Here is a 26,898-nt window from a genome sequence, read left to right as displayed (position 1 = left end):
GTTGATACATAAGTTGGGTATTCATCCTTTATGATGGAGGCATAATACTCTATTGTATAATGGACCATATCTTCTTTATCTATTCATCCATCGAAGGGCATCTTGGTTCTTTCCAGTTTGGCGACTGTGGCCATTGCTGCTATGAACATTGGGGTACAGGTGGCCCTTCTTTTCACTACATCTGTATCTTTGGGGTAAATACCCAGTATTGGAATTGCAGGGTCATAGGGTAGCTCTATTTTTAATTTTTTGAGGAATCTCCACACTGTTTTCCAAGGTGGCTGCACCAACTTGCATTCCCACCAACAGTGTAAGAAGGTTCCCCTTTCTCCACATCCTCTCTAACACTCGTTGTTTACTATCTTATCAATTTTGGCCATTCTAACTGGTGTAAGGTGGTATCTCAGTGTGGTTTTGATTTGAATCTCCCTGATAGCTAATGATGATGAACATTTTTTCATGTGTCTGTTACCCATTTGTATGTCTTCTTTGCAGAAGTGTCTATTCATGTCTTCTGCCCATTTTTTGAACGTGATTATCTGTTTTTGTGTGTGTTGAGTTTGAGTAGTTCTTTATAGATCTTGGATATCAGCCCTTTGTCTGTAGCGTGATTTGCGAATATCTTCTCCCATTCTGTGGGTTGCCTCTTTGTTTTGTTGACTGTTTCTTTTGCTGTGCAGAAGCTTTTGATCTTGATGAAGTCCCAAAAGTTCATTTTCGCTTTTGTTTCCTTTATCTTTGGAGACATACCTTGAAAGAAGTTGCTGTGGCTGATGTCGAAGAGGTTACTGCCTATGTTCTCCTATAAGATTTTGATAGATTCCTGCCTTATGTTGAGGTCTTTTATCCATTTCGAGTTTATATTTGAGTATGGTATAAGAGAATTGTCGAGTTTCATTCTTCTACACATAGCTGTCCACAGTTTTCCCAGCACCATTTATTGAAGAGACTGTCTTTTTTCCACTGTATATTTTTTCCTGCTTTGTTGAAGATTATTTGACCATAGAGTTGAGGGTCTGTATCGGGGCTTTCTACTCTGTTCCACTGGTCTATGTGCCTGTTTTTGTGCCAGTACCATGCTCTCTTGGTGATCACCAGCTTTGTAGTAAAGCTTGAAATCAGGCAACGTGATGCCCCCAGTTGGTTTTTTTTTTTCCTTTTTCAACATTTGCTTAGCAATTCGGGGTCTCTTCTGGTTCCATACAAATTTTATGTTTGTTTGTTCCAGCTCTTTGGAAAATGCCGGTGGAATTTTGATCAGGATGGCATTGAAAGTGTAGATTGCTCTGGGCAGAATAGACATTTTAACAGTGTTTAGTCTTCTGATCCATGAGCATGGAATGGTCTTCCATCTTTTTGTGTCTTCTTCAATTTCTTTCATGAGTGTTCCGTAGTTCCTCAAGTACAGATCCTTTACCTCTTCAGTTAGGTTTATTCCCAGGTATCTTACGGTTCTTGGTACTATAGTAAATGGAATCAATTCTCTAATTTCCCTTTCTATATTTTCATTGTTGGTGTATAAGAAAGCAACTGATTCATGTACATTGATTTTTGTATCCTGCCACATTACTGAATTGCTGTATAAGTTCCAGTAGTTTGGGGGTGGAATCTTTTGGGTTTTCCATATAAAGTATCATATCATCTGCGAAGAGAGAGAGTTTGACTTCTTCTTTGCTAATTTGAATACCTTTTATTTCTTTTTGTTCTCTGGTTGCTGTTGCTAGGACTTCTAGCTCTGTGTTGAACAACAGTGGTGAGAGTGAACATCCTTGTCATGTTCCTGATCTCAAAGGGAAGGCTGTCAGCTTCTCCCCATTAAGGATGATATTCACTGTGGATTTTCCATAGATAGATTTTATGAAGTTGAGGAATGTTTCCTCTATCCTTATACTTTGAATTGGTTTAATCAGGAACAGACGCTATATTTGTCAAATGCTTTTTCTGTGTCAATTGAGAAGACCATGCGGTTCTTCTCTCTTCTCTTATTGATTTGTTCTATCACATTGATTTGCAAATGTTGAACGACCCTTACATCCCATGGATAAATCCCACCTGGTCATGGTGTATAATCTTTTTAATTTACTGTTGGATCGTATTAGCTAGGATCTTGTTGAGAATCTGGGGATTGAGCCCCACATCAGGCTCTCTGCTTGGCAGGGAGCCTGCTTTCCCCTCTCTCTCTGCCTGCCTCTCTGCCTACTTGTGATCTCTTTCTCTGTCAAATAAATAAATAAAATCTTAAAAAAAAAAATGTTCAGAAGTTAAATAATTTTCTCAAATTATTTCACTGGTAAATTCCTACCAATATTTCAGGAGTACTAATTCTTCTGAAACTCTTCCAAAAACAAACACACAAACAAACAAACAAAACCACAACAGAAGAGGCAGAAGTACTTCCAGGCTCATTTTGAGCTCAGCATTACCTTGATACAAGGGAAAGAATATTATAGGCCAGTATCTCTGATGAATACAGATGTGGTAATAGGCAATAAAATATTACTAAATGAAATTGCATAGCACATGAAAAGCATCATACACCATGATCACATAGGATTTATTCCAGTGATGCAAGGATGGTTTGGTATCCACAAATCAATCAGTGTGATATATTGCATTAACAAAATGAAGGTTAAAAATGTATGATCATCTCAGTAGATGCAAGAAAACCCCATTTGACATAATTCCACATCCATTCATGCTAAAAACTCTGAACAGACTATATACCTCAACAAAATAAAGGTCTGATATGACAAGCCAAGAGCTAACATTATACTTAGTGGTAAAAAGCTGAACGCTTTACCTCAAAGATCAGGAACAAAACAGCTGGTCTACTCTTGTCACTTCTAACCATCATAGAACCAGAAGTCCTGGCCAGAATAATTAGGCAAGGAAAAGAAATAAAAAGCATCCAAATTGGGAAGGGAGAAGTAAGTCTGTCTTTTTTTTGTGTGTGTGTGACATTTTTAAAAATTGAAAACCATAAAGTATCAACTAAACAGCTATTAGAATTAATATATAAGTTCAGTAAAGTTGTGGGATTCAAAATCAATATGCAAACGTTAGTTGTGTTTCTATACAGCAATTATAAACTATCAAAAAGTGAAGTTAAGAAAACATTTCCATTTACAATAGCATGAAAAAGAAAATATTTAGGAGTAAATTTAACCACAGAGGCGAAACACCTTTATGCTGAAAATTTTAAAACATTGATGAAAGAAGTTGAAGAAGACACAAATGAATGGAAAGATAATCCATGTTCAGGGATTGAAATGATTAATATTCTTAAAATGTCCACACTACTCAAAGCAATCTATAGATTCTGTGCAATTCTTATAAAAAAACCAATGGTATTTTTCACAGAACTAGAACAAATCGTCCTAAAATTTGTATGGAACTACAGAAGACCCCAAATGACCAAAGCAGTTTTAATAAGAGCAAAGATGGAGGCATCATGCTTCTTGATTTCAAACTATATTACAAAGCTGTAGTTATCCCAACAGTATGGTATTGGCATAAAAACAGACATATCAATCAGTGGAAAAGAATAGAGACTTCAGAAGTAAACCCATGCATATATGGTCAATGAATTTACAGAGCAGGAGCCAAGAGTATATAATAGGAAAAAGGGCAGTCTTTTCAATAAATAGTGTTGGGAAAACTGAGCAACATACAACATAATGAAACCGGACCCCTAGTTTACACCATATATGAAATCAACTCCCAAATGGATTAAAGACTTGAAAGTGAGACCTAAAACATTAGAAGACCTAGAAGAAAACATAGGTGGTCAGTTCTCTGGCATCAGTCTTGGCATGAGTTTTTTAGATTCAACACCAAAAGTGGAGGCAGCAAAAGCAAAAATAAACAAGTGGGATCACTTTAAAGTAAAAAGCTTCTGCACAGGAAAGGAAAAGAAACAACAAAATGAAAAAAGCAACCTAAGGAATGGTAGAAAATATTTACAAATCATGAATCTGATAAGGGGTTATTATCTAAAGTATATGAAGAACTTAACTCAATAGCAAAAAAATCAAGCAGCCAATTAAAAATTGAGCAATGGAACTAAAGAGACATTTTTTTCAAGGAAGACATACAAATGTCCAAGAGGTATACAAAAAGGTACTCAACATTACTAATTATCTGGGAAATAGAAATCAAAACTATAGTGAGATAGCATCTCAACGGCTGTTAGAATGACTGTCGTCAAAAAGATGAGGTAACAAATGTTAGTGAGGGTGTGGAGGAAAGGGAACCCTTGTGCACTGTTGGTAGGAATGTAAATTCGTGTAGCCACTATGGAAAACAGCATGGGGATTCCTCAAAAAAGTAAAAATAGGACTGTCATATGACCCAGAAATCCCATATCTGGGTATATATCCAAAGGTAATGAAAAGAGGATCTCAAATGCTGTTCATTGCAGCATTATTCATAGTAACCAAGACTGAAAACAACCTGTGTCCTTCTACAGATTAATGAATACAGAAGATGTGGTATATATACACAGTGGAATATATTGAACTCTGAGAAAGGACATCCTAGCATTTGTGATAAAATGGATGGACCTTATTACTCTAGTAAGCCAGTTAGAGAAAGACTAAGTACTGTATGATTTCACTTAGATGTGGAATCTAAAGTGGCACCTGGGTGACTCATTTAGTTAAGCATCTGCCTCTGGCTCAGGTCATGATCTTGGAGTCCAGTGTCAGGCTCCTTGCTCAGCAGGGAGCCTGCCTCTCCCTCTCCTTCTTCCCCCCACTCTTGCTTTCTCTCATTCTCAAGTAAATAAATAAAATCTTTAAAAAAAATGTGGAATCTAAAAAAAGCTGAATTCATAGGAACAGATAAGGATCAGTAGGGGCTAGGAGTTGAGGGAAAAGGGGAGATGTTGGTCAGAGAGTATAAATTTCTATCTATATGATGGTAAGTTCTAGAGATCTAATGTACAGCATAGTGATTATAGTTAATAATACTGTATACTTAAAATTTGCTAAGAGATCATAAATGTTCTTACCACAAAGAAGAAATGGTAATTATGTGATGTGATGCAGGTGTTATCATATGCCATGGTTGTAATTATTTTATAATTTTAAAAAGTAGATCTGTATCTCCATTTTATAGAAAAGTCTCAGAACTTAAATAATTTTCTGAAGATCATACCTACTCCTCACTATTTCATTCTTATTCCTACCTTCCAGTGTCCCAAAACATGTTGAACAGGTGATCCATGATTCTAATCCTTAATTTGCTCTTTCCATCTGCTCTTAGCAGTTAGAGGTTCTCTTCCCCAACCTCAGGTTGACTTTCCATAAATGTTACTTGTATTCTCTTCCTTCTTCACTTTTCTGTTTTTCTGTCTTTGGTATATTTGGCTTTTCAGCAAGAGGAGACGGAGGTCACCTGGCAGTCTGTGCTGTATTCAGGGAGTAGCTGCTTCACTGCCTCAAAGCAAAAAAGAAAAAAAGATGTCTTTGTGACATCCTTTGTCTTTAGAGCTTTCGCAGGAGTCTGAGGGTTCTAGAATGCTGGTTTTGAATAGGAAAGCTTGATTAAAACTTTGGTTCTGCCTTACCATGTCAGGGGTGCTTTATCCCCTCAGAGACTAGCTTGTTTTTATTGTCAGGTAGAAATGAAAGAAAAGACATAACAGTTGCCCATCCAACTCACTATGAATGTTTAAATTAGGATATTTGAAATACTCATTTCTTCTGAAGTATAGTGTAAATATAAGTTACAACATTAGAACTTTGTGGTACATGTTAGTGGGAAGCAACCATAGTGAATTTTAGCAATTTCTGTTTTTTAGGATTTTATTTATTTGAGAGAGAGAGAATGTGCACAAGCAGAGGGGAGGGGCAGAGGAAGAAACAGACTCCCTGCTGAGCAGAGAGCCCCACGCTGGACTCTATCTCAACACCCTGAGATCATGGCCTGAGTCAAAGGCAGATGCTTAATCTCCAGACCCTCTTCTAAGACCGTTACAGATAATGACTCATTTAATCCCCTTAATAACCCTATCAGCCCTGTGTTTGTTTTTTCTTTTAATTAAATTAAGGTATAATGTGTTACTTCTTTCAGGGGTGCAAGTCTGTGGTTCATCAGTCTTACACAATTCACAGCACTCACCGTAGCACATACCCACCCCAATGTCCATTAACCAACCACCTCATCCCTCCCGCTCCCCTCCCCTCCAGCAACCCTCAGTTTATTTCCTGAGATTAAGAGTATCTTATGGTTTGTCTCCCTCTCTGGTTTCGTCTTATTTCATTTTTCTCTCTTCCCCTATGGTCCTCTGTCTTGTTTCTCAAATTCCTCGTATCAGTGAGATTATATGATAATTGTCTTTCTCTGATTGACTTATTTTGCTTAGCATAGTAGCCTGTAGTTCCATCCATGTTGCAAATGGCAAGATTTTGGTTTTTTGATGGCTGCATAATATTCCATTATGCATGCGCATGCGTGTGTGTATCACATCTTCTTTATTCATTCATCTTTTGAAGGACATCTAGGCTCTTTCCATAGTTTGGCTGTTGTGGATATTGCTGCTATAAATATTAGGGTGCACGTGCCCCTTCGGATCACTACTTTTGTATCTTTAGGGTAAATACTCAGTAGTACAATTGCTGGGTTGTAGGGTAGCTCTATTTTCAACTTTTTGAGCAACCTCATACTGTTTTCCAGAGTGACTGCACCAGCTTGCATTCCCACCAACAGTGTGAGAGGTTCCTCTTTCTAAAATTTTAGCTGTTTTTGACAGTAAAAGTAGATATTTTCATTTTTGTCTTAAAATGGAATCAGACTTTCAGAGTTTTAGATCTATGATCGTTTTAAGTATTGGGAAAGTACAGCCTGCTGTGTTCCTTGCCCAGGGTTACATGGCAGCCATGGGACACTTTTATCTAGATTTGCTGATTTGGTGGAGGGCTTTTTCTTTTAAGACATTCTGGCTGCCCTCATGTAGGAATAATTTTTCAGAATTTGTTTCTTACTGTTAGAAGTTAATTTCAAATGAGTTTTTCAGCTGTATGGATTTAATGAAAGATGGATGGAAGATTTCAGCTATAGAAGATTTTATTCCATCTTTACTGGAGAGAACTTAACAATGTTTTATTTTTACTCTAACTTTGTGGTACATGTTAGTGTACTTCAAAACATATAGCAAAAAAATGGGGCATACGTTTTTTTCTTTGATATATTCATACATACATTGTTATTCGAAAAACTTTGTCTTTTTAACTTTTTTAAAAAGATTTATTTTATTTTATTTTATTTTATTTGAAAGAGAGAGTGTGAGCAGGGAGGAGGGCCAGGGAGAGAGGGAAAAAGCAGCTCCCAGCTGAGTGGGGAACCCAGTGTGAGGCTTGATCCTAGGACCCAGTAATCATGACTTGAGCTGAAGGCATATGCTAAAGGGACTGGGCCATCTAGGCACTCCTGTTTTTGTTTTGTTTTGTTTTGTTTTGTTATTAACTTAAAAAAAAAGATTTTATTAGTTATTTGACAGATCATAAGTAGGGAGAGAGGGGGAAACAGGCTCCTTGCTGAGCAGAGAGCCCGATGTGGGGCTCGATCCCCGGACCCTGAGATCATGACCTGAGCTGAAGGCAGAGGCTTAACCCACTGAGCCACCCAGGTGCCCTTGTTTTTTTTGTTTGTTTGTTTGTTTTACTTTTTAATCTATTATTAGGTAATAATGAGGTATTCTACCTTTTTAACATTATGTGTGGATAGGGCTTTAGAGTGACATATTTAGGCTTCTTCAGGAGCTGTGGAAACACTCTACGTACAGACACTGTTACTGTCTTTCAGTAAATATTATGGATGTCCAGCTGGTAGTTTGGTGAATTGAATAAGCTGTGGAAGGAGGTCAGGGGCCTTTGTCATGAGTTCCAGCTTAACATTTACTAGTGACTGGGCAAATCACTAGCTTTTAGACATTCACTTTTCTTGGTTTATAAGTTAGGGTGATAAAGTCTGCCTTAACTACCTTCATGGAATTCCATTTAATTAAAATACTTTTTTAGGTGTGCATATAAAAGCACTTTATAAATGGTAGTATACTCTAATGTGGAGACTTTTAAAGATTTACTTATTTTTATTTGAGAAAGAGAGCAAGAATGAGCGGGAGGCAGAGGGAGAGGAAGAGAGAATCCCAGGCAGACTGTGTTGAGTACAGAGCCGGATAGGGGGCTTGATGTCATGACCCTAGATCACAACCCCAGCTGAAACCAAGAGTCAGATGTTCAACCAGCTGTGCCACCCAGGTGCCCCTAATGTGAAGATTTTTAATGCCACTGTCATCCAGAGGAGGTATGTTTGGAATTAATGATGTGACCTTAGAGAAGATGTGGAGACAAAATTAGAGGTGAAAGACACAGTTGATGAAAATGTCTGCTCGTAAAATAGAATGTAATCAGAGCTACTATATGGGCCCAAGGAACAAATTTTTCTAATTTGGCTTAGGTTGTTTTTTTTTGTTTTGTTTTTGTTGTTGTTTTTTTCCCTTTTTAAAGAGAGGGGGAGGGACAGAAGGAAAGGGAGACAGAATCTTAAGCAGCTCCATGTCCATGCTCCATGGGGACTCGATATCCTGACCCTGAGATCATGAGCATAAGGGTCATGAACTCAAGAGTCAGACACTTTGAGACACCCAGATGTCCCTTGGCTTAGAACTTTTACATCTTATTTTGTTATGTAGGTCTGTAAACAGTATTATGGGAATCATGTGATCCAGAAAAAATATTTTATTTTCTTCATTTTTATGTTGACCTCATGAACTGATTGATCTTCAAATGTTTTACTATAACTGATTTATATCAGTTAATATGGAAAAGAAAGAAAAACTGAAGTACCAAACACTGTGTTAGGTACTTTCAGGTCTATTACTTCTCTTGATTCTCACAACTACTTTATAAAACAGTGAATATTATTAACATCTGTTCTGTAAATGAGGAAACGAAGTCTTCACAGTGTCATAAATTGTGCATATAATACCATCTACCTAGCAAGTGATGAACCTGGCATTCAAACCCAGGTCTGTCTGTAACTTGAAATTCCATACATTGTTTAATATTGGGTATGGTTGAAGAAGGGAACCAGCAGAAGTATCAAAAAAATGAAATTTAAGTGTATAAATATTGTGTAAAAAGTAGGATTTATATAAATTATTATAAATTATAAAAATGGCATATCTGACTTTTCTATTGCATTAGTTATAAATTTACCTTGATATTTTGGCATTATTTATTTTATTGAATATAATTCAAGATACAACATTGAAATCAGTATGATGTCCTATATTAAATACTGTTAATATATTAGTTAACTGTCAGTGTCTTTGTTCCTTAAGATGAATTTTTGCAGTTCTATATAAATGAAATTAGGAGTCAGAGCTAATCTGTATGGCCAAAAAGAATTATTGCTACTTAAAGAAATTCTGTATTGAATATTTTTAAAAAAGCAAATAAAGAATGTACTTGTTATCTATATAAATTTGGAGGCTTACATGATTTTAAGGTAAGTGAGATATACTTCTTTTTATTATTAAAGATTTTATTTATTTGATGGTGAGCACAAGCAGGGGGAGTGGCAAGTGGAGGGAGAGGGAAAAGCAGGCTCCCTACAGATCCGGAAGCCCTATGTAGGGCTTGACTCCAGGACCCTGGGATCATGACCTGAGCAAAGTCAGATGCTTAATCGACTGAGCCACCCAAGTGCTCCTGGGATATACTTCTTTATGTATTGGAAGTTTAAATGCTTTTGAGAATTGTAATAGAACTGTTCTTTTGTTTTTATTAGGTGTTAGACAAACCCAGTAGGCTAACTGAAAAGGAACTTGCTGAGGCTGCAAGCAAGTGGGCTGCTGAGAAGCTAGAGAAAGCAGATGAGAGTAACTTACCTGAAATTGAGTATGAGGTAAGCCATAATTTCCCCTTGATGTTTCACATGAAGAATTTTGTCTGGGTTTTTAATTATGGGTGGGAAATATTTGATTTGTTCCAGTACTTTAAAATAAACATGGAGAAAATAGCTTCATGGATTATAAACATTTGCCACACAGAGTAATAATATGAATATGAATGATTCTGAGTTCAGTAATTGAACTATACCTGAATTTCTCCAGTAGTTTAGAACTGATAGAATAGAATAAATAGGGAATATGAGGAAAATGCATTATTTATCCTTCTTTTATGGGCTTTGCTGTTAAAAGTATCTCTAGAAATCATGCTAAGCCACTGGTCATAAACCAGTGAATTCAGAATAAAAATCTATTTAGATGTTTGATCTTGGGCTATATTTATATCACATTTTATATTCTATGCAAATTATCTCATAAATATCCCAAGAAATGAAATGACACATTGTTTGAGTTAATGGTGATCTTTGATGAGTCTTGAGTACCAAAAGATGAGAGCATTTTGGGTCCATAGAATACTGTTTATGAATTTTTGCATTAAAGCATTTGAAAATGAACTCAGACTTTTCTATATAACCTAGCACATCTCTCACAGGGAAATATAGATGTTTCATTAGCATGTTGCTAAAGGGATTATTTTAGTATAATGGGTAGAGAATATAAAAATCTCTATACCATGATAGATTATGTAGATTTGAAGATTTCTGGCTTTTCAAAACATTTTAAGATACCTTTTATAGAAGGTCCTTTGATAAAATGGATCCAGCATTAGAATTTGATATAAAATGTATATACCTACATAAATCTTTATGTACCTGCAAAAATCCTTTCCAAAATAACTAATGTACATGGCCCATAGAAAGTACAAACCACTACAGACCCTATCAGTACATACACAAATAAAGCCTCTCTTTTTTAAAATGCTGATCTGTCATTTAGGTATCAATTATTCTTAAATAGGTCAGGATTTCCTTGTTGTTCTACCTGTAATGGTAGGTATTTATACATATTCTTGAGTGACTGTATCAACACCATCTAGCTGTCCCTTTTTGGCACCTTTCCAGCACTATTTAAAAGCATGAACAATAAAGTAATTTATAGGGCCATTTTGTTTATTTTCTAAATACTTAGAATAGTGGTTTTTATATTAATAATAATAGGTCTGTATACTTCAAAATTGCTGTTTTGGAGAGCTGATAATTTTTTTCAGAATACTTAAAAACTTCCGGAAATACCACTTTCTTGTTTGCTTTAATACTCTCCAGTTAACAAGCTTTATTAAGATATATTCATCTTCTATTTGCAAACGACATATCAGATAAAGGGCTAGTATTCAAAATCTATAAAGAACTTATCAGCCTCAACACCCACAGAACAAATAATCCAATCAAGAAATGGGCAGAGGACATGAACAGACATTTCTGCAAAGAAGACATCCAGATGGCCAACAGACCATGAAAAAGTGCTCCACATCACTTGGTATCAGGAAAATACAAACCAAAACCACAATGAGATACCACCTCACGCCAGCCAGAATGGCTAAAATTCATAAGTCAGGAAATCACAGATTCTGGCGAGGATGCAGAGAAAGGGGAGCCCTCCTACACCGTTGGTGGGGATGCAAGCTGGTGCAACCACTCTGGAAAACAGATGGAGGTTCCTCAAAAAGTTGAAAATAGAGCTACCCTACCACCCAGAAATTGCACTACTGGGTATTTAACCTAAAGATGCAAATGTAGTGATCTGAAAGGGCACGTGTACCCGAATGTTTATAGCAGCAATGTCCACAATAGCCAAACTATGGACAAATAAATGGATAAAGAAGATGTGGGGTATATATACAATGGAATACTATGCAGCCATCAAAAGAAATGAAATCTTGTCATTTGTGACGACGTGGATGGAACTAGAGGGTATTATGCTTAGTGAAATAAGTCAATCAGAGAAAGACAATTATCATATGATCTCCCTGATACGAGGACGTTGAGAGGCAAAGTGGCGGGTTTGGGGAGTAGGGAAGGAAAAAAGGAAATAAGATGGGATTGGGAGAGAGACAAACCATAAGAGACTTTTTTTTTTTTTAAAGATTTTATTTATTTATTTGACAGACAGAGATCACAAGTAGAGGGAGAAGAGGAAGCAGGCTCCCCACTGAGCAGAGAGCCCAATGCGGGGCTCAATCCCAGGACCCTGAGATCATGACCTGAGCCAAAGGCAGAGGCTTTAACCCACTGAGCCACCCAGGCGCCCCCATAAGAGACTCTTAATCTCACAAAACAAATTGAGGGTTGCGGGGGGGGGCGCGTGGGAGACGGGAATAGGGAGAGGGTGGTTGGGTTATGGACACTGAAGAAGGTATGTGCTAGGTATGGTGAGTGCTGTGAAGTGTGTAAACCTGGCAATTCATAGACCTATACCCCTGGGGCTAATAATACATTATATGTTAATAAAAAAATAAAAAATTTTAAAAAAGATATATTCATCTTCCCTATCATTTTTATACCTCTGAATTGGGGGGAAAAAAGAAAACAACAGTCCTCACTATCAACCTTCCCCAGATTTTAAATATTTTTTAAAAATACTTATTGCTTGAGTGGATCTTGAGTCTTAATAGTCAGTGACATTGAGTCTAGAAAGACTTTCTTTTTATCCTCCTTATTTTTTATTTTGAATTAATAAGTAAAAAACAGTAAAAAATCTGTAAGTGGGATGATAGGTCAGCCATGATGTTTTGTTGAACCAAAGGCAAGGTAAGTGAGGGTAGGATTGAGATCTCTTTGATATGTTTGTTACTGGGTATACATCATTAATGTTGAGCAACAACGTCAATTTCATAGCACTATTTACAATGTTTTTCAAGTTAGTTTGATACTTTCTTATACTGGAAATAAAGCATTTGGGAAATTTTTATGATATTCTTTTATTTAAAAACCTTATCCCCCTGTGATTTATTAACAATTTGCTCAGATAGTAACTTTTGTTCTCCGTCAGTCTTTACATAGTTACTCTTTTCTGTGATCTGTGCTTTTTGAGAAATAGAATTTTGACTTTGATTCTGTAAACTTGTATCTGATTTGATAGAATAAGCTGGAAGGAAAAAAGGACTTTGGGGCTAGGAAAGAGATTGACGTAATACTGTGTGTGTGTGTGTGTGTGTGTGTGTGTGTGTGTGTGTGTTTAAATGTACTTGTGATAGTATTTTTATTTTATGGGGTTTTTTTTGAAGTTTTTTTTAAAAGATTTTATTTATCTGAGAGGGAGAGAGGGATTGAATGAATGGGGGAAGGGGCAAAGGGAGAAGCAGATTCCCCGAAGAGCTGGGAGCCCAACGTGGTACTCGATACCAGGACCTTGGGATCATGACCTGAGTCGAAGGCAGATGTTTAACCAATTTAGCCACCCAGGTGCCCCGAAGATTTTTTTTAAAGGAATCTCTATAACCAGCCTGGGGCTGGAACAAAGCAACACTGAGATCAAGAGCTACATGCTCTACCAACTGAGCCAGCCATGCAGTTCTTTATGTGAGTTACTTAAGTAATGGTCCATGTACTTCAGAAACATTGTGTAGGTTCATTTTTATGACTAGAGAGAGATTAAATATTTATTTTTCCAGTTTATCTTCTCTTGCTGCCATGAATATAATTTTAAGCAATTCATTTGGGAGACCATGTAGTTTACAGAAAGTTCAGTGAAATTGAAGATACATTCAGTGATATACTTAAATATTCAGGAATGTTGTAATTCAATCTGCAGTTCAGTTTTGTACTTTTACCTTTTGGACTCTAATAGTATGTGCTAGAAAACTAATTCTAGGGAGTCTTTGTGATCTGAGGGGGAAAAGAATATTCTATTAGCCATTATGTTTGGGAAATGCTAGCTTTAAAAGAGGTAGGTTATTTTAATATTGCAGCACTTGACAGAGATTTTAGTATGTTAATATGCTCATCAGTGGTCTTTGAAGGAAAATAAATAATAAATTTTGCATAATTTAGCAGACTTGACTATGAAATTTTTCACAGTGCATATTTTAGGAGTAATATTTTAAGTTATATATTTTCAGAAGATAGTACCGTACTGCCTTTCTCCTAGTTTGCTTAAATTCACTCAGTACTCATTCTGCATCTACTTGTGTCAAACAGTGCATTAGCCACACCATCCAAGCTGTCTGGGAGCTTGCAGTCAAGTTTTGTAGAGACATAATTTACCATCCTCAAACTTTTGACTGTAAGAATAAAAAGCAGATAACTTGGAGGCAGTACCTGTCCCAGTAGAACAGGTTGATTCTTCTTATAGAATAAAATTTTGACATTTTTCTTAAGTGTGAATATATGATTTATGTGGTTTCCACATATGAAGTGTCATTTTCTACTTCAGTATCTCTGCTTATTCTTTCTCCAGTGTAGAATATCCATTCTTCATGGCCTTTCTAATTCATATTCATTCAGTGCAATCAGTAGTGTTTGACATAAGACTCAAGATCTTTTTTTTTTTTTAAGTTTTTATTTAACAGAGAGATCAAAGCAGGCAGAGAGGCAAGCAGAGAGAGAGGGGGAAGCAGACTCCCCGCTGAGCAGAGAGCCCGACATGGGGCTCGATCCCAGAACCCTGAGACCATGACCTGAGCCGAAGGCAGAGGCTTAACCCACTTAGCCACCCAGGCGTCCCAAGATCTTTCTTGATTCTCTTTTCTTCTCCTTCCCTGTTTAAAGTTTTATGCTACTTTGTCACTGATGAACTTATTATTGCCCTTATTAAAAATACTGTTTTTACTTGTCTTGTTATATATACACTGAATGCATCTCAGGCACTTGTCTTGTTTTCCCTCTACAGTACCTTGAATTATATATGTCTAATTAGTTTAACTAAATTTAATTGTTAATAAACCCTTTTAGTATCAGTTCAAGTTATTTTTCTCCTCTTGCTGTTTATTTTCCAAAAACACATGTCTGCTCTGATGTGCTTTCTGTCCTCATCACTTTAAATTTCTGTGTGTTGTCCTGGAATTACGATGAAACCTGAAATTCCTATTTTCAGTGTACTTTAAACTTCAACAGTTCTTTTTTTTTTTTCATTAGCCTTGTTAAAATGGAATCTAGTGACAGATTTTGATCTTGGGATTTAGTCAGAACTGGTAGTATAAATAATCCAACTTCCTTAACATCATCATTCAAAACTAATTGTTGTTTGCCTGCTGTTAAAAGCATGATATTGATACTGGGGTTTCTATCTTAAATACCTTTAACATAAAGTATACAATCTTAACCATTTTTAAGTGCATAGTTTAGTGGTATTAAATAGATTAGCATTAGTGTACAGCCATCTCCCCACCATTCATCCTCATAACTCTTTTCACTTTGTAAAACTGAAACTGTACCCATTAAATGATAACTCCCCAAAGCAATTTATCAGTTGATCTTCCCAGCCCCGGCAACCACCATTATGTTTTCTACCATTAAAATCTTTTTTTATTAACACATAATGTATTATTTGCTTCAGGGGTACAGTTCTGTGAATCATCAGTCTTACACAATTCACAGCACTTGCCATAGCACATACCCTCCCCAATGTCCATTACCCAGCCACCCCATCTCTCCCTAACATTAAGATTGTGACTACTCTAAGTACCTCATATAAGTGGAATTGTAAGTATTTATCATTTGTGATTGGCTCCTTCAGTTTGTGTAATGTCCTCAGGGGTCATCCATGTTGTAGCATATCACAGAATTTCCTTTCTTATTGAAGCTCAGTAATATTCCATTGTGTGTATGTACCACATTTTGCTTATCCATTCATCTGTCAGTAGATACTTGGATTGCTTCTACATTTAGCTGTTGTGAATAATGCTGCTCTGAACATGGATATCCAAATATCTTCAAGACCCTGCTTTCAGTTCTTTTGAATATGTATTCAGAAGTGGAATTCCTGGATCATATGGTAATTGTATTTTTAATTTTTTAAGGAACTTCCATACTGTCTTCCACAATGACTGTACTATTTTATATTCCCACCAACAGTATGCAAGAGTTTCTAATTGCTCCACATCCTCACCATCACTTACAGTTTTCTGGGTTTTGGCTAGTAGCCACCCTGATGGGTGTGAGGTCGTATCTTATTATAGTTTTGATTTTCATTTCATTAATGACTAGTGATGTTTTCTCTTGTGCTTAATGGCCATTCATATATCTTCTTCGAAGAAATGTGTATTTAAGTCTATTGGTTATTTTTTTGTTTCCTTGTTGTTGAGTTTTAGAAGTTTTATATATATTCTATATCTAATCCCTTATCAGATATATGATTTGCAAATATTTCTCCCATTCTGTGGGCTGCCTTTTTACTCTGTTAATAGTGCTATTTGATAAGCATTAAGCTTAATCATTAAGTCAAGTTTTCCTATTTTTTCTTTTTGTTACCTCTTGAAGAAGAAATCAGTGGCCAATCTAAAGTCATGAAGCTTTTGTCCTGTGTTTTCTTTTCTTTTTTTCTTAAAGATTTTATTTATTTATTTGACGGAGAGAGATCACAAGTAGATGGAGAGGCAGGCAGAGAGATGCTGGCGGGAAGCAGGCTCCCTGCCGAGCAGGGAGCCTGACGCGGGACTCGATCCCAGGACCCCGAGATCATGACCTGAGCCGAAGGCAGTGGCTTAACCCACTGAGCCACCCAGGCGCCTCCCTGTGTTTTCTTCTAAGAGTTTTATTATTTTAGGTCCTACATTTGGGTCCTTGTTCCATTGTGAGTTAATTTTTATATATGGTGTTAGGATAGGGTCCAGCTTCATTCTTTTGCATGTTGATATCCAATTTTTCAGTATCATCTGTTAAAAGGGGTGTAGTTTTCCCATTGTATGGTCTTGGCATCCTTATTAAAAAACATTTAACATGTATGTGATGACTTCTGGGCTCTTTTCTATTCCAGTGGTTTATATGTTTGTCTTTATGCCAGTATTACACTGATTTGATTAATGTAGCTTGGTGGTAAGTTTTGAAATCAGGAAGTGTAGATCTTCCGCTTTTGCTCTTTTTCCAGGCTTATTTTAGGTATCCTGGGTCCCTTCAGATTCCTTATGAATTTTAGTAGAGGGTTTTTTTTTTTTTTTTTCTTATTTCTGTAAAAAATGGCATTGGTATTTTGGTAGGGAGTACCTTGAAAATGTAGATTGCTTTGGGTATTACTGACATTTTAATAATATTAAGTCTTTGCAGTGTGTGCACATGGGATGTGTTTTCATTTATGTTTTATTTCAGCAGTGTTTTTATAGTTTTCATTATATAAATTTTTCATCTCCTTGGTTAATTCCTAAATTTTGTCCTTTTTGATGCTATTGTAAGTGGAATTCTTCTGTGATTTACTTTTTAAATTATTTTGTTGTTCATCTACAGAAATGCAATTAATTTTTATCTGTTGAGTTTGTATCTTGCTACTTTGCTGAATTCATTTATATTGTGTGTGTGTGTGTGTGTGTGTGTGTGTGTGTGTGTGTGTAATCTTTAGGGTTTTCTACATATAAGGTCGTATCTGCAAAAAGAGAATTTTATTTATTCCTTTATAATTTGCATACCCCTTCTCCTCTCTCCTCTCCTTCCCTAACTGTTCTGACTAAAACTCCCAGTACTGTTTTGCATGGAAGTGGTGAAAGCAGGGATCCTTGCCTTGTCCCTGATCTTAAAGAAAGATCAGTGTTTCAGTATTGAGTGTGAGGCTAGCTGTGGGTTTTTCATACATGGCTTTTATTATGCAGTTTACTTCTGGTCCTAGTTTGTTGAGTATCTCATCATGAAAGGGTGTTAAATTTTGTCAGATGCTTTTTCCATATGAATTGAGATGATTGTGTAGATTTTTTTCCCATCATTCTGTTGATGTAGAGTATTACATTGATCAGTTTTCCTGTGTCGAACTATCCCTTGCGTTTCAGGAATAAATCCCACTTGCGCATGATGTATAATCCTTTTAATATGCTGCTGAATACTTTTTGCTAGTGTTTTTTTTGAGATTTTTGGCATCAGTGTTCCTAAGGGATATGGGAGTGTATAGCTTTTGTTGTAATGTCTTTGTCTGGCTTTGGTTTCGAGGTAATAATGTCCCCTTAGAATGAATTAGGAAGTGTTCCTTCCTCTTCAGTTTTTTTGAAAGAGTTTTAAAAGGCTTGATATTCTGGGGCGCCTGGGTGGCTCAGTGGGTTAAGCTGCTGCCTTCGGCTCAGGTCATGATCTCAGGGTCCTGGGATCGAGTCCCGCATCGGGCTCTCTGCTCGGCAGGGAGCCTGCTTCCCTCTCTCTCTCTGCCTGCCTCTCTGTCTACTTGTGATCTCTCTCTGTCAAATCAATAAATAAAATCTTAAAAAAAAAAAAGGCTTGATATTCTTTAAATTTTTGGTAGAGCTTATTTATCAGTGAAACCATTAGATTCATGGCTTTTCTTTGTTGGGAGATTTTTTATTACTGATGTTAATTTCCTTAGAAGTTACAAGTCTATTTAGATTTTCTATTTCTTCTTGACTTAGTCTTGGTAGGTTTTGTATTTCTAGGAATTGTCCATTTTATTTAGGTTATCCTATTAGTCAGCATGCAGTTATTCATAATATTCTCTTAATAATCCTTATTTCTATACAATTGGTAGTAACGTTCGCACTTTCATTTTTGATTTTAGTAATTTGAGTCTTCTCTTTTTTTTTTCCTTAGTCCTTCCAGCTAAAGGTTTGTCAGTCATGATCTTTTCGAAGAACCAGCTTTTTATTTCTTTGATTTTTTTTTCTTTACTTTCTTTCTTTCTTTTTTTTTTTTTTTTAAGATTTTATTTATTTATTTGACAGAGAGGGACACAGCAAGAGAGGGAACAGAAGCAGGGGGAGTGGGAGAGGGAGAAGCAGGCTTCCTGCCAAGCAGGGAGCCCAGTGCGGGGCTCGATCCCAACCAGGACCCTGGGATCATGACCTGAGTGGAAGACAGACACTTAACAACTGAGACACCCAGGTGCCCCATGATTTTTTTCTCTTGTTTTCTATTTATTTCATTTACCTATGCTCTAATCTTTATTTCTTTCTTTCTGCAAGCTTTGGGTTTAGTTCTGTTTTTTCTAGTTCCTTAAGTTGTGAAGTTAGGTTATTGATTTGAGTTTGTTCTTGTTTTTTTAATATAAGTGTTTATAGCCATTAATTTCCCTCTTAGCACTGGTTTGCTGCTTCTCCTAAGTTTTTATACATTGTGTTTTCACTTTCTTTGTCTCTAAGTATTTTCCTACTTTACATGTGATTTCTTCTTTGGCTTATTGCTTGTTTAAAATTGTGTTGTTTAATTTCCACAATTTTATGAATTTTCCAGTTTTACTTTTTAAATTTATTGACATTTTATATATGGCCTAACACTTAAGTCTGTTTAAATACTGTCTCATGCACTTGAGAATATATTCTGTTGTTGTTGGATAGAGTGAACTTTGTCTGTTAGATCTACTTTGTGGATTGTCTTGTTTAAGTCCTTTGTTTCCTTACTTTTATCTGATTTTTCTTTCCATTATTGTGACAAGGGTACTGAAGTCTTCAACTTACTGTATAACTATTATTTCTCCTTTCAGTTCTGGCATTTTTTACTTCATATATTTTGATGCTGTGTCATTAGGTCAATAGATACTTGTAATTGTTAAATCTTCTTGCTGCATTGAACCTTTTATTAATATTTAATACTTTGTCTCTTGTAACCTTTTTTGATTTAAAGTCTGTTTTGACTGATATTGGTGTAGCCACACCTACTTTTTTTAAGTTACTATTTGCATGGAATATCTTTTTCCATCCTTTTACTTTCAACATGTTTGTGTCATTGAGTCTGAAGTAAGTCTTGTAGACAGTATATTGTTGGGTCATGTGTTTTATCTGTTCTGCCAATCTTTGTCCTTTGATTGGAGTGTTTAATCAATTAAGATTTAATTAATTACTAAGAAGAAGGGCTTCTGTCATTGGGCTATTTGTTTTTTACATGCCCTGTATCTTTTGTCCCTCATTTCCTGCATTCTTATATTCTTTTGTTTAATTGATTCTGTAGGGGATGGGTAGTGAAATGTTAAATTCTTTCTTAATTTCTTTTTGTACATATTCCTTGCCTATTATCTTTGTGGTTACCACAAGGATTACATTTATATCCTAAGGTTATACACTAATTTGTATTTATATCAGTTTAAGTTCAATAATACACAAAAACTCTGCTCCTCTACAACTCCATCTCTACCCCTTTTAGTTTTTGATGTCACAAAATTATATCTTTTTATACATTATGTGCCCCAAAACATAAACTAATAATTCTTTTAAATGCAGTAGTCTCTTGAGTTATCTAGAAAACAAAATTTGGAGTTATAGTAATACTAGCTTTTTCTTTTTCTTTTTTTTTTTTAAGTAGGCTCCACACCCACCATGGAGCCCAGTGCAGGGCTTGAACTCATGACTCTGAGGTCAAGACCTGAGCTGAGATCAAGAGTTGGAAGCTTAATGAGCGAGCCGCCCAGGCATGCCGCAGTACTATTAGCCTTTACACTAATAGTACTCTTTAGTGTTCTTTAAATATATTAGTCTCTTAAATCCAGTGTAGAAAACAAAAGAAAAAAAAGTGCAGTTGCAGAGCATTAGTATAATAATACTAGTTTTTATAATTGCCTATGTATTTATTTTTATAGAGTTCTTTATTTTTTTTCTTTTATAGACAAAAACAAAACTTTTATAGAGTTCTTTATTTCTCCATAAGGCTTTGAAGTACTGTGTAGTATCCTTGCAGGACCCCCTTGAGCATTTATTGCAGGGCAGATTTAGTAGCCATAACCTCCCTCAGGTTTTGTTAATCTGAGAATGTCTTAATTTTTCCCTCATTTCTGAAGGACAATTTTCCTGGATATAGGATTCTTGGTTGATAGTTTTTCTTTTATTACGGTTGACATTTGAACTGCATAGGTCCACTTATATGTCGATATTTTTCAGTAAATGTGTTGGAAAATTTTTTGGAGATTTGCAACAGTTCTCTATAGTTAAGAATCTTTTTCTTATTTTTTCTTTTTCTTGTTTTTCCTTTGCTCGTTTGTTTTGTTTTTTAAATTCCATATATGAGTGAAATCATATGGCATTTGTCTTTTTTCTGACTAACTTAAATCACTTAGCATAATATACTCTAGCTCCATTCACGTCACTGTGTGTGGCAGTACTTCATTTTTCTTTGATGGCTGAGTAATATTCCTGTGTGCGTGTGTGTGTGTGTACACACACCACATCTTCCTTATCCCTTAGTTGATGGGCACTTGGGCTGTTTCCATAATTTGGCTATCATAGATAATGCTGCCATAAATGTCACACAGTAAATTTTTAAAAATGATTTTATTTATTTGAGAGAGAGAGACAGCACGAGTTGGGGGAGTGGCAGGGGTGGAGGGAGAAGTGGACTCCCCATCGAGCATGGAGCGTGACACAGGGCCCCATCCCAGGATCCTTTTTTTTTTTTTTTTTTTTTTAAGATTTTTCTTTACTTGACAGAGATCACGAGTAGTCAGAGAAGCAGGCAGACAGAGAGCAGGAAGCAGGCTCCCGGCTGAGCAGAGAGCCTGATGCAGGACTCGATCCCAGGACCCTGGGATCATGACCTGAGCCAAAGGCAGAGGCTTTAACCCACTGAGCCACCCAGGTGCCCCCCCATCCCAGGATCCTGAAGTCAGATGCATAACCAATTGAGCCACCAGGAACCCCCACAGTAAATTTTAGAAAAAACAAATGAGTATAGTTAAATAATTGTTTTCCCTCACTTTTTTAAAGTTTTTATCTTTTCTACAAAAGTGTTATTGGAAAGTACAGTAGTCAGCTGTGAGCTTTTTTGTGGGATTATGTATTTAATGAATTATTGCTATGAAATAGAAGTGATTATTATTGCTTTGGGGATTTTTCTTTTCAGTGATTTCAATAAATTTTTATGCTATAGGAGCAAGGTATTTTTAATTTCTGAAAGCAGAGCCCTTTTCCATGTTCTTTTTTAATATGCTTACGTGTGCCGATCTCTTCCAATTAGGCTTTTTCTCTTCAGTGTTTCTTAAATAGATTGCTTAAGGAATAGTTATAGAACAGAACCTTCTAGCTGTATCTTAATATATAGTGTGAAATATAATTTTGGAATGAAGTAAGCTTAGATTCTTTGTCTTACCTAAAATTTTAAAAGTAGCTGTCATTTCCTCTTTGGCCCTCCTCACATATGCTCATTATGCACGGCAAAATTGAAAGTGTTTTCTTAAAACCGGTTGAATTTAGCACTTTCTCTTGATATGTTGTACCAATTAGTGCCTCTACGCATTCATCTTCAGTGCTATGTATAATTAAAGATTTCTAATTTTTTTTGAAGGCAGGATCCACAGCACCATTGTTTATTGACCAGCCAGAGGAGCCTGAGTCAAATGCAACAGATGGCATAGAATTATTTGAAGATAGTCAGCTAACCAGTCGCTCTAAAGCAATAGCATCAAAAACCAAAGAGATTGAACAGGTGAGAATTTAATCTTCTTTAAGTACATAATCTTTTGTTCCTATCACTTTGCACATGGTAGTTAAAGTATTTATTGAATACATGTATTTCATTTTGTTTTTCATGCATGATTCTGAAATTAGAATGTAAGAAACTAAAAATTGTTTGATTCGATTTCACAGTAATATCGATCAGTTTGGTCCCCTATTCCTGTTTACTTTTTTATTTTTTCAATAAAAAACAAACTCTATTTAGAGAATATCAATATGCTTGCTAGTATGAAGCAATTTTAAACTATTAAAATCAATAGGAATGGGCTGAAAGAAATTTTAAATATACCAAAATATTAGCGGATATTATTTTAGAATATTGGGATTATAGACATTTATATTTTTCATTTTACTTTTATGCATTTTTCAAATATTAAAGAAAAAGTGAAGGATAAGTACATAGATTTAATGGTGTCATTCTGAAAAGTTAGAATCTTGTTTTTAATTAAATGGGTTGCTTAAAAAATATTTATAGGTCAGAACTGTCTAGCTGTATTTTACTGCAGTGTGAAATATATTTTTTCAATGGAATAAGCTTAGAGGCTTTGTCTTACCTATTGAGATTTAAAACCATTTTCTTTTAAATCATCACTTGGGCTCATTATGCTTAGCAAAGTTTAAAAATGTTTTAATGTGGAAATATTACCTGCCTTATAGTGTATTATCACTTTAGAGGATTAAATGAAGTCTATAAAATTTGACAGGGTTTTATAACATGTAACATGCAGTACAAGTGTGTTTTTTCCCCAGTATAGTTAATATACAGTGTTATATTAGTTTCAGGTATACAGTATAGTGATTCCAGTGTTATATTAGTTTCAGGTATACAGTATAGTGATTCAGCAATTCTGTACGTTACTCATTGTGTACAGGTGTTTTTGATGGTTACTCTCCAGTGCTTTGAGTAGATGTCCTATTGTTATATAGTCTTCTAAAACCTATTGGAAATTAAGAATAAAGTTAAATCTTTTCTCAGGGTGCTTTCCAATTTCACATCAGTTAAACCTATTTTCTGTAGTTGAATAGGAGATCATATTAATTAAATCCTTATTGTGATTGTACAGTTCATATTGATGCCACCCCAATGGCAAAGGATAAGAATCTGGATAGGAGATTTGTTTTGTAAGTCAGTAGAATTTCAGACTGGTGGTGGTGAGCAGTGTCAGATGCCTGGAAGAATAGAAGTAAAATGAAGAGTGAGAAAATCCTGTTTAATTTGTGATATGAAGGTGATTGGTGCCTTACAAATTACCAGTTAATTGACAGCATAAATAAAAGGTTTGCTCCTTCAGTGTATCTTCAACATGCATATGAATATCATTACCCTATGTAGAAATACTGCCCTTTTGTCCTTTTACTCTGACTTACTTTTCTTGGTAGTGCTTTTTTTTTTTTTTAAACCACTTGACATAATGTTTTTATTTGCTTGTTTGTCCCCCATCATCATAATGGAAGCTTCGTGAGAGCAGTGACTATGTTTTATTACTTTATCTCCATTACCTTATGTAGTGATTGGCATGTAGTAGACTCAAAGGAAGTATTTTCTATAGATGGTGAGTGGAGTCATAAACTTGGAAGTGACCTCTGAATAGCTCCTGAGCAACTGTCAGTTAGAGACTGCATCTTAACCTGACCACCTAACATGGTGCCTAAGCCCAGCACTTTGTAGTAAGTGCTAGGGAAGCGTTTATTGAATGAATGATTTAATATTATCTTTTCCACCTAAACAGCAGTTCTTTAAAGGAGAGGCTCTCTTAAGAATATAACTGGTAGATTGCCTCTTGGCCTTTTGGCTAAGACCATGTGAAGAATATAACTGGTAGAAAATTTGAAATAGCAGCGTATGGTAATTTTGTTTTCATTTATTAATATTTCTATCTCCTCTTGTTATTATTCATAGTTGATTTATTTGATCTTAAAAAGATCTGCCAGTCAGATGTGTATAGCCTAGCAGTATACACATAAAATTATTTAGTATGGAATTAATTTTTTGTAGTACTCTATAGACATCCATACATGTTTGGCCTATAAGTATGCCTAGATTTCTGTTTTCATTTTTCCATTGTTCAAAAACACGTGAAAAATCTAACACTAAAGAATATTGAGATTATTATAGCAAAGACAGATGACTAAAGAAGGAAAAATAAATCTAAAAGGAAATTTCTCTATTCTGATATAACTAAAGAAGTAAAGACAGTTCTTAGAAGTGTTATAAAATAGAAAAGTTAATAATGTTAACTAATCTTAAGTGTTAAAAATAAATTATCGTACTAAATAATGTTACCATACTCTCTTTTTAAAAGAGCACTTTAGGGGCGCCTGAGTGGCTTAGTGAGTTAAAGCCTCTGCCTTTGGCTCAGGTCATGATCCCAGAGTCCTGGGATCAAGCCCCGTATTGGGCTCTCTGCTCAGCAGGGAGCCTGCTTCCCTTCTTCTCTCTGCCTGCCTCTCTGTCTGCCTCTCTGCCTACTTGTGATCTCTCTCTCTCTCTCAAATAAATAAATAAAATCTTGGGGAAAAAAAATTAAAAAAAAAGAGCACTTTGGTTTTCATATATTGACAAGAAAATCAAACTGAAAATCCCCAAGATGTTAGAAAGCTAGTAAATAATCATATATAATTATTTTATAAATTTGTGTCTAAAAGTTACAGTGACTTTTGAAAATGAAAAAGTTAATAAGGGGATTTTCCCCTCATTTTCTCTGTTTTCAACTTTTGCACATTTTATTTTTAGAAATTAAATGCCAAATGGATAGGAATAATGTAAAGGCTTGAGAAAGCCAGATGGTAGTTACACAGCTGTCCAGTAATTATTCTTTATATTTTTCCACATGCTTGAAATACTCCATGATTTAAAAAAAAAAAAAAGAATAATAACCCAAAAAAGCCCATGTAGATGAGGACAACAATTCAAGCTTAGAATAATATAGAAATGTAAATATTGGTGTAATGCCCAAGCTGCTTTTTCTATCAACTGCAGTATGTTCAGATATCTTATAATATAACATATAATTTTTTTAGTGTTTCTATAAATTAGATTCTTAAGCCCCTGAATCATAAGGAAATCATTAACTTGTGGCAGTATTGCAATATAAAATAAATTTAATCTCTCTAGGCCAAAATTTGGTTTAATTCATTATGCCCACAAAGTGGCTATTTGATGTTTAAGGGCATACATATGGAGGTAGTTTGTATCTGAATCACTTCGGTGAGAGGGCAAATTCATGTTTTTTGCCACATTATTACCATCTCATCCCTGTGCACATAAGAATTTTGATAGGGTTGGAAATGTAGATGCTTTTTGAAAAAGCTCCCCATGTTATAGTCAAATATGGTAGAGAACCACAGTCTAAAATCGTTGAGCCAGAAGACATCAGGTTGAGTCTCTTTGTATTGCTAGAGATCATTTGAATCATCCTGCCCACTTGTACGTAAATGTCCTTTAGTGGAGATGATCCATTCTATTGCCACAGCACATTTAGCCTCCTTATATTTTAGATCCTATGGTATATCTTCTTTTACCTTCATTTCCCCGGAGTTTCCCAGTTTGGGCCAATTTTACTTTCACTTACCAGAATATTTTTCAAGGTTCTTAGCTTAGAGAGGGAGATTTCAGAATTTCTACTGTCATTATAAGTAATACCTACATAGCCAGCCTGCAAAAGTATAGGTGATTCATAATCTGTCTCAGGTGTTCAGATTAACCCCTTGATTGTAATATCTCACAAGTCCTCACATACCTCTATTACTAAATTATCTGATTTGAAAGTGAATCTCACTACTTGCTATTTTGTCAGTGAGGAATCTTTTAATAAACTGTCACTTTGAACAAACAACACAAATTGACATCTGTATTACTACATAACCCTTCTTCACTTTATTGCACCTCTGGGGATAAGGTAATATTTACTTTGACTGTTTGGAACCCTTTTCATATTTAACCTTATGCTTTGTTAAAATTGTGCTTAAATGTAGCCTGTCACTGAGAGCCTCTGTTTTTTGGACATCTGGCATCTAATGATATTTTTAAATCTCTTGTAATTCCCCAAGGGCAAGATCTAGATTAGAGTTTTCTATCCATCTGCTTTCTTCAGATGGCATCAAATAATCTGAGTAGATCTGGGATGGAGTAGATGTATGTAATATGCATGTTGAGGCTCTGCCTAGTACATTGTACACTGTGAACGTCAGGGTGGCTAAAATGCCCCCACAGACAAAAGTAGAAGAGAAGCAGTTACCTAATGAAACAGACTGAAGAGGATAAGTAACTGCTGTTTGTTAGGATCTTTTGCTATGCAAACTAATAGTCTTGAAAACAGAACTTTCCATCTCTTCCCCCTCAAAGCATAGTACTTACATTGTGTTCTCTCTCTACCTTTGTTATACATCTGTGGGGCTTTTTAAACGTAGGGCTTCTTGGATTTCTACCATGACTCCTCTGGTAAATCGGTTATCAGAGCTT

The 26,898-nt window shown here is 35.6% G+C and overlaps 1 protein-coding gene across 8 annotated transcripts in view; it reads left to right on the top strand.

Annotated features, from left to right (window-relative positions):
- Window positions 1–26,898, top strand: part of PPHLN1 (periphilin 1) — a 148,042-nt gene that overhangs the window by 76,695 nt on the left and 44,449 nt on the right. For all 8 annotated transcript variants that reach the window (XM_032877003.1, XM_032877002.1, XM_032877000.1 and 5 more), the window contains 2 exons: window positions 9,796–9,912; window positions 22,267–22,407. In XM_032877003.1, the coding sequence (XP_032732894.1) occupies window positions 9,796–9,912; window positions 22,267–22,407 (258 nt within the window). The remainder of the gene's footprint in view (window positions 1–9,795; window positions 9,913–22,266; window positions 22,408–26,898) is intronic.

This window comes from Lontra canadensis, unplaced genomic scaffold, assembly GCF_010015895.1.
Source record: "Lontra canadensis isolate GAN:19392208 unplaced genomic scaffold, GSC_riverotter_1.0 scaffold59, whole genome shotgun sequence".
In the NCBI taxonomy this organism is placed as follows: Eukaryota; Metazoa; Chordata; class Mammalia; order Carnivora; family Mustelidae; genus Lontra; species Lontra canadensis.
Note: the sequence above shows the minus strand (reverse complement) of the source record. Positions and strands in the feature narration are given on the sequence as shown.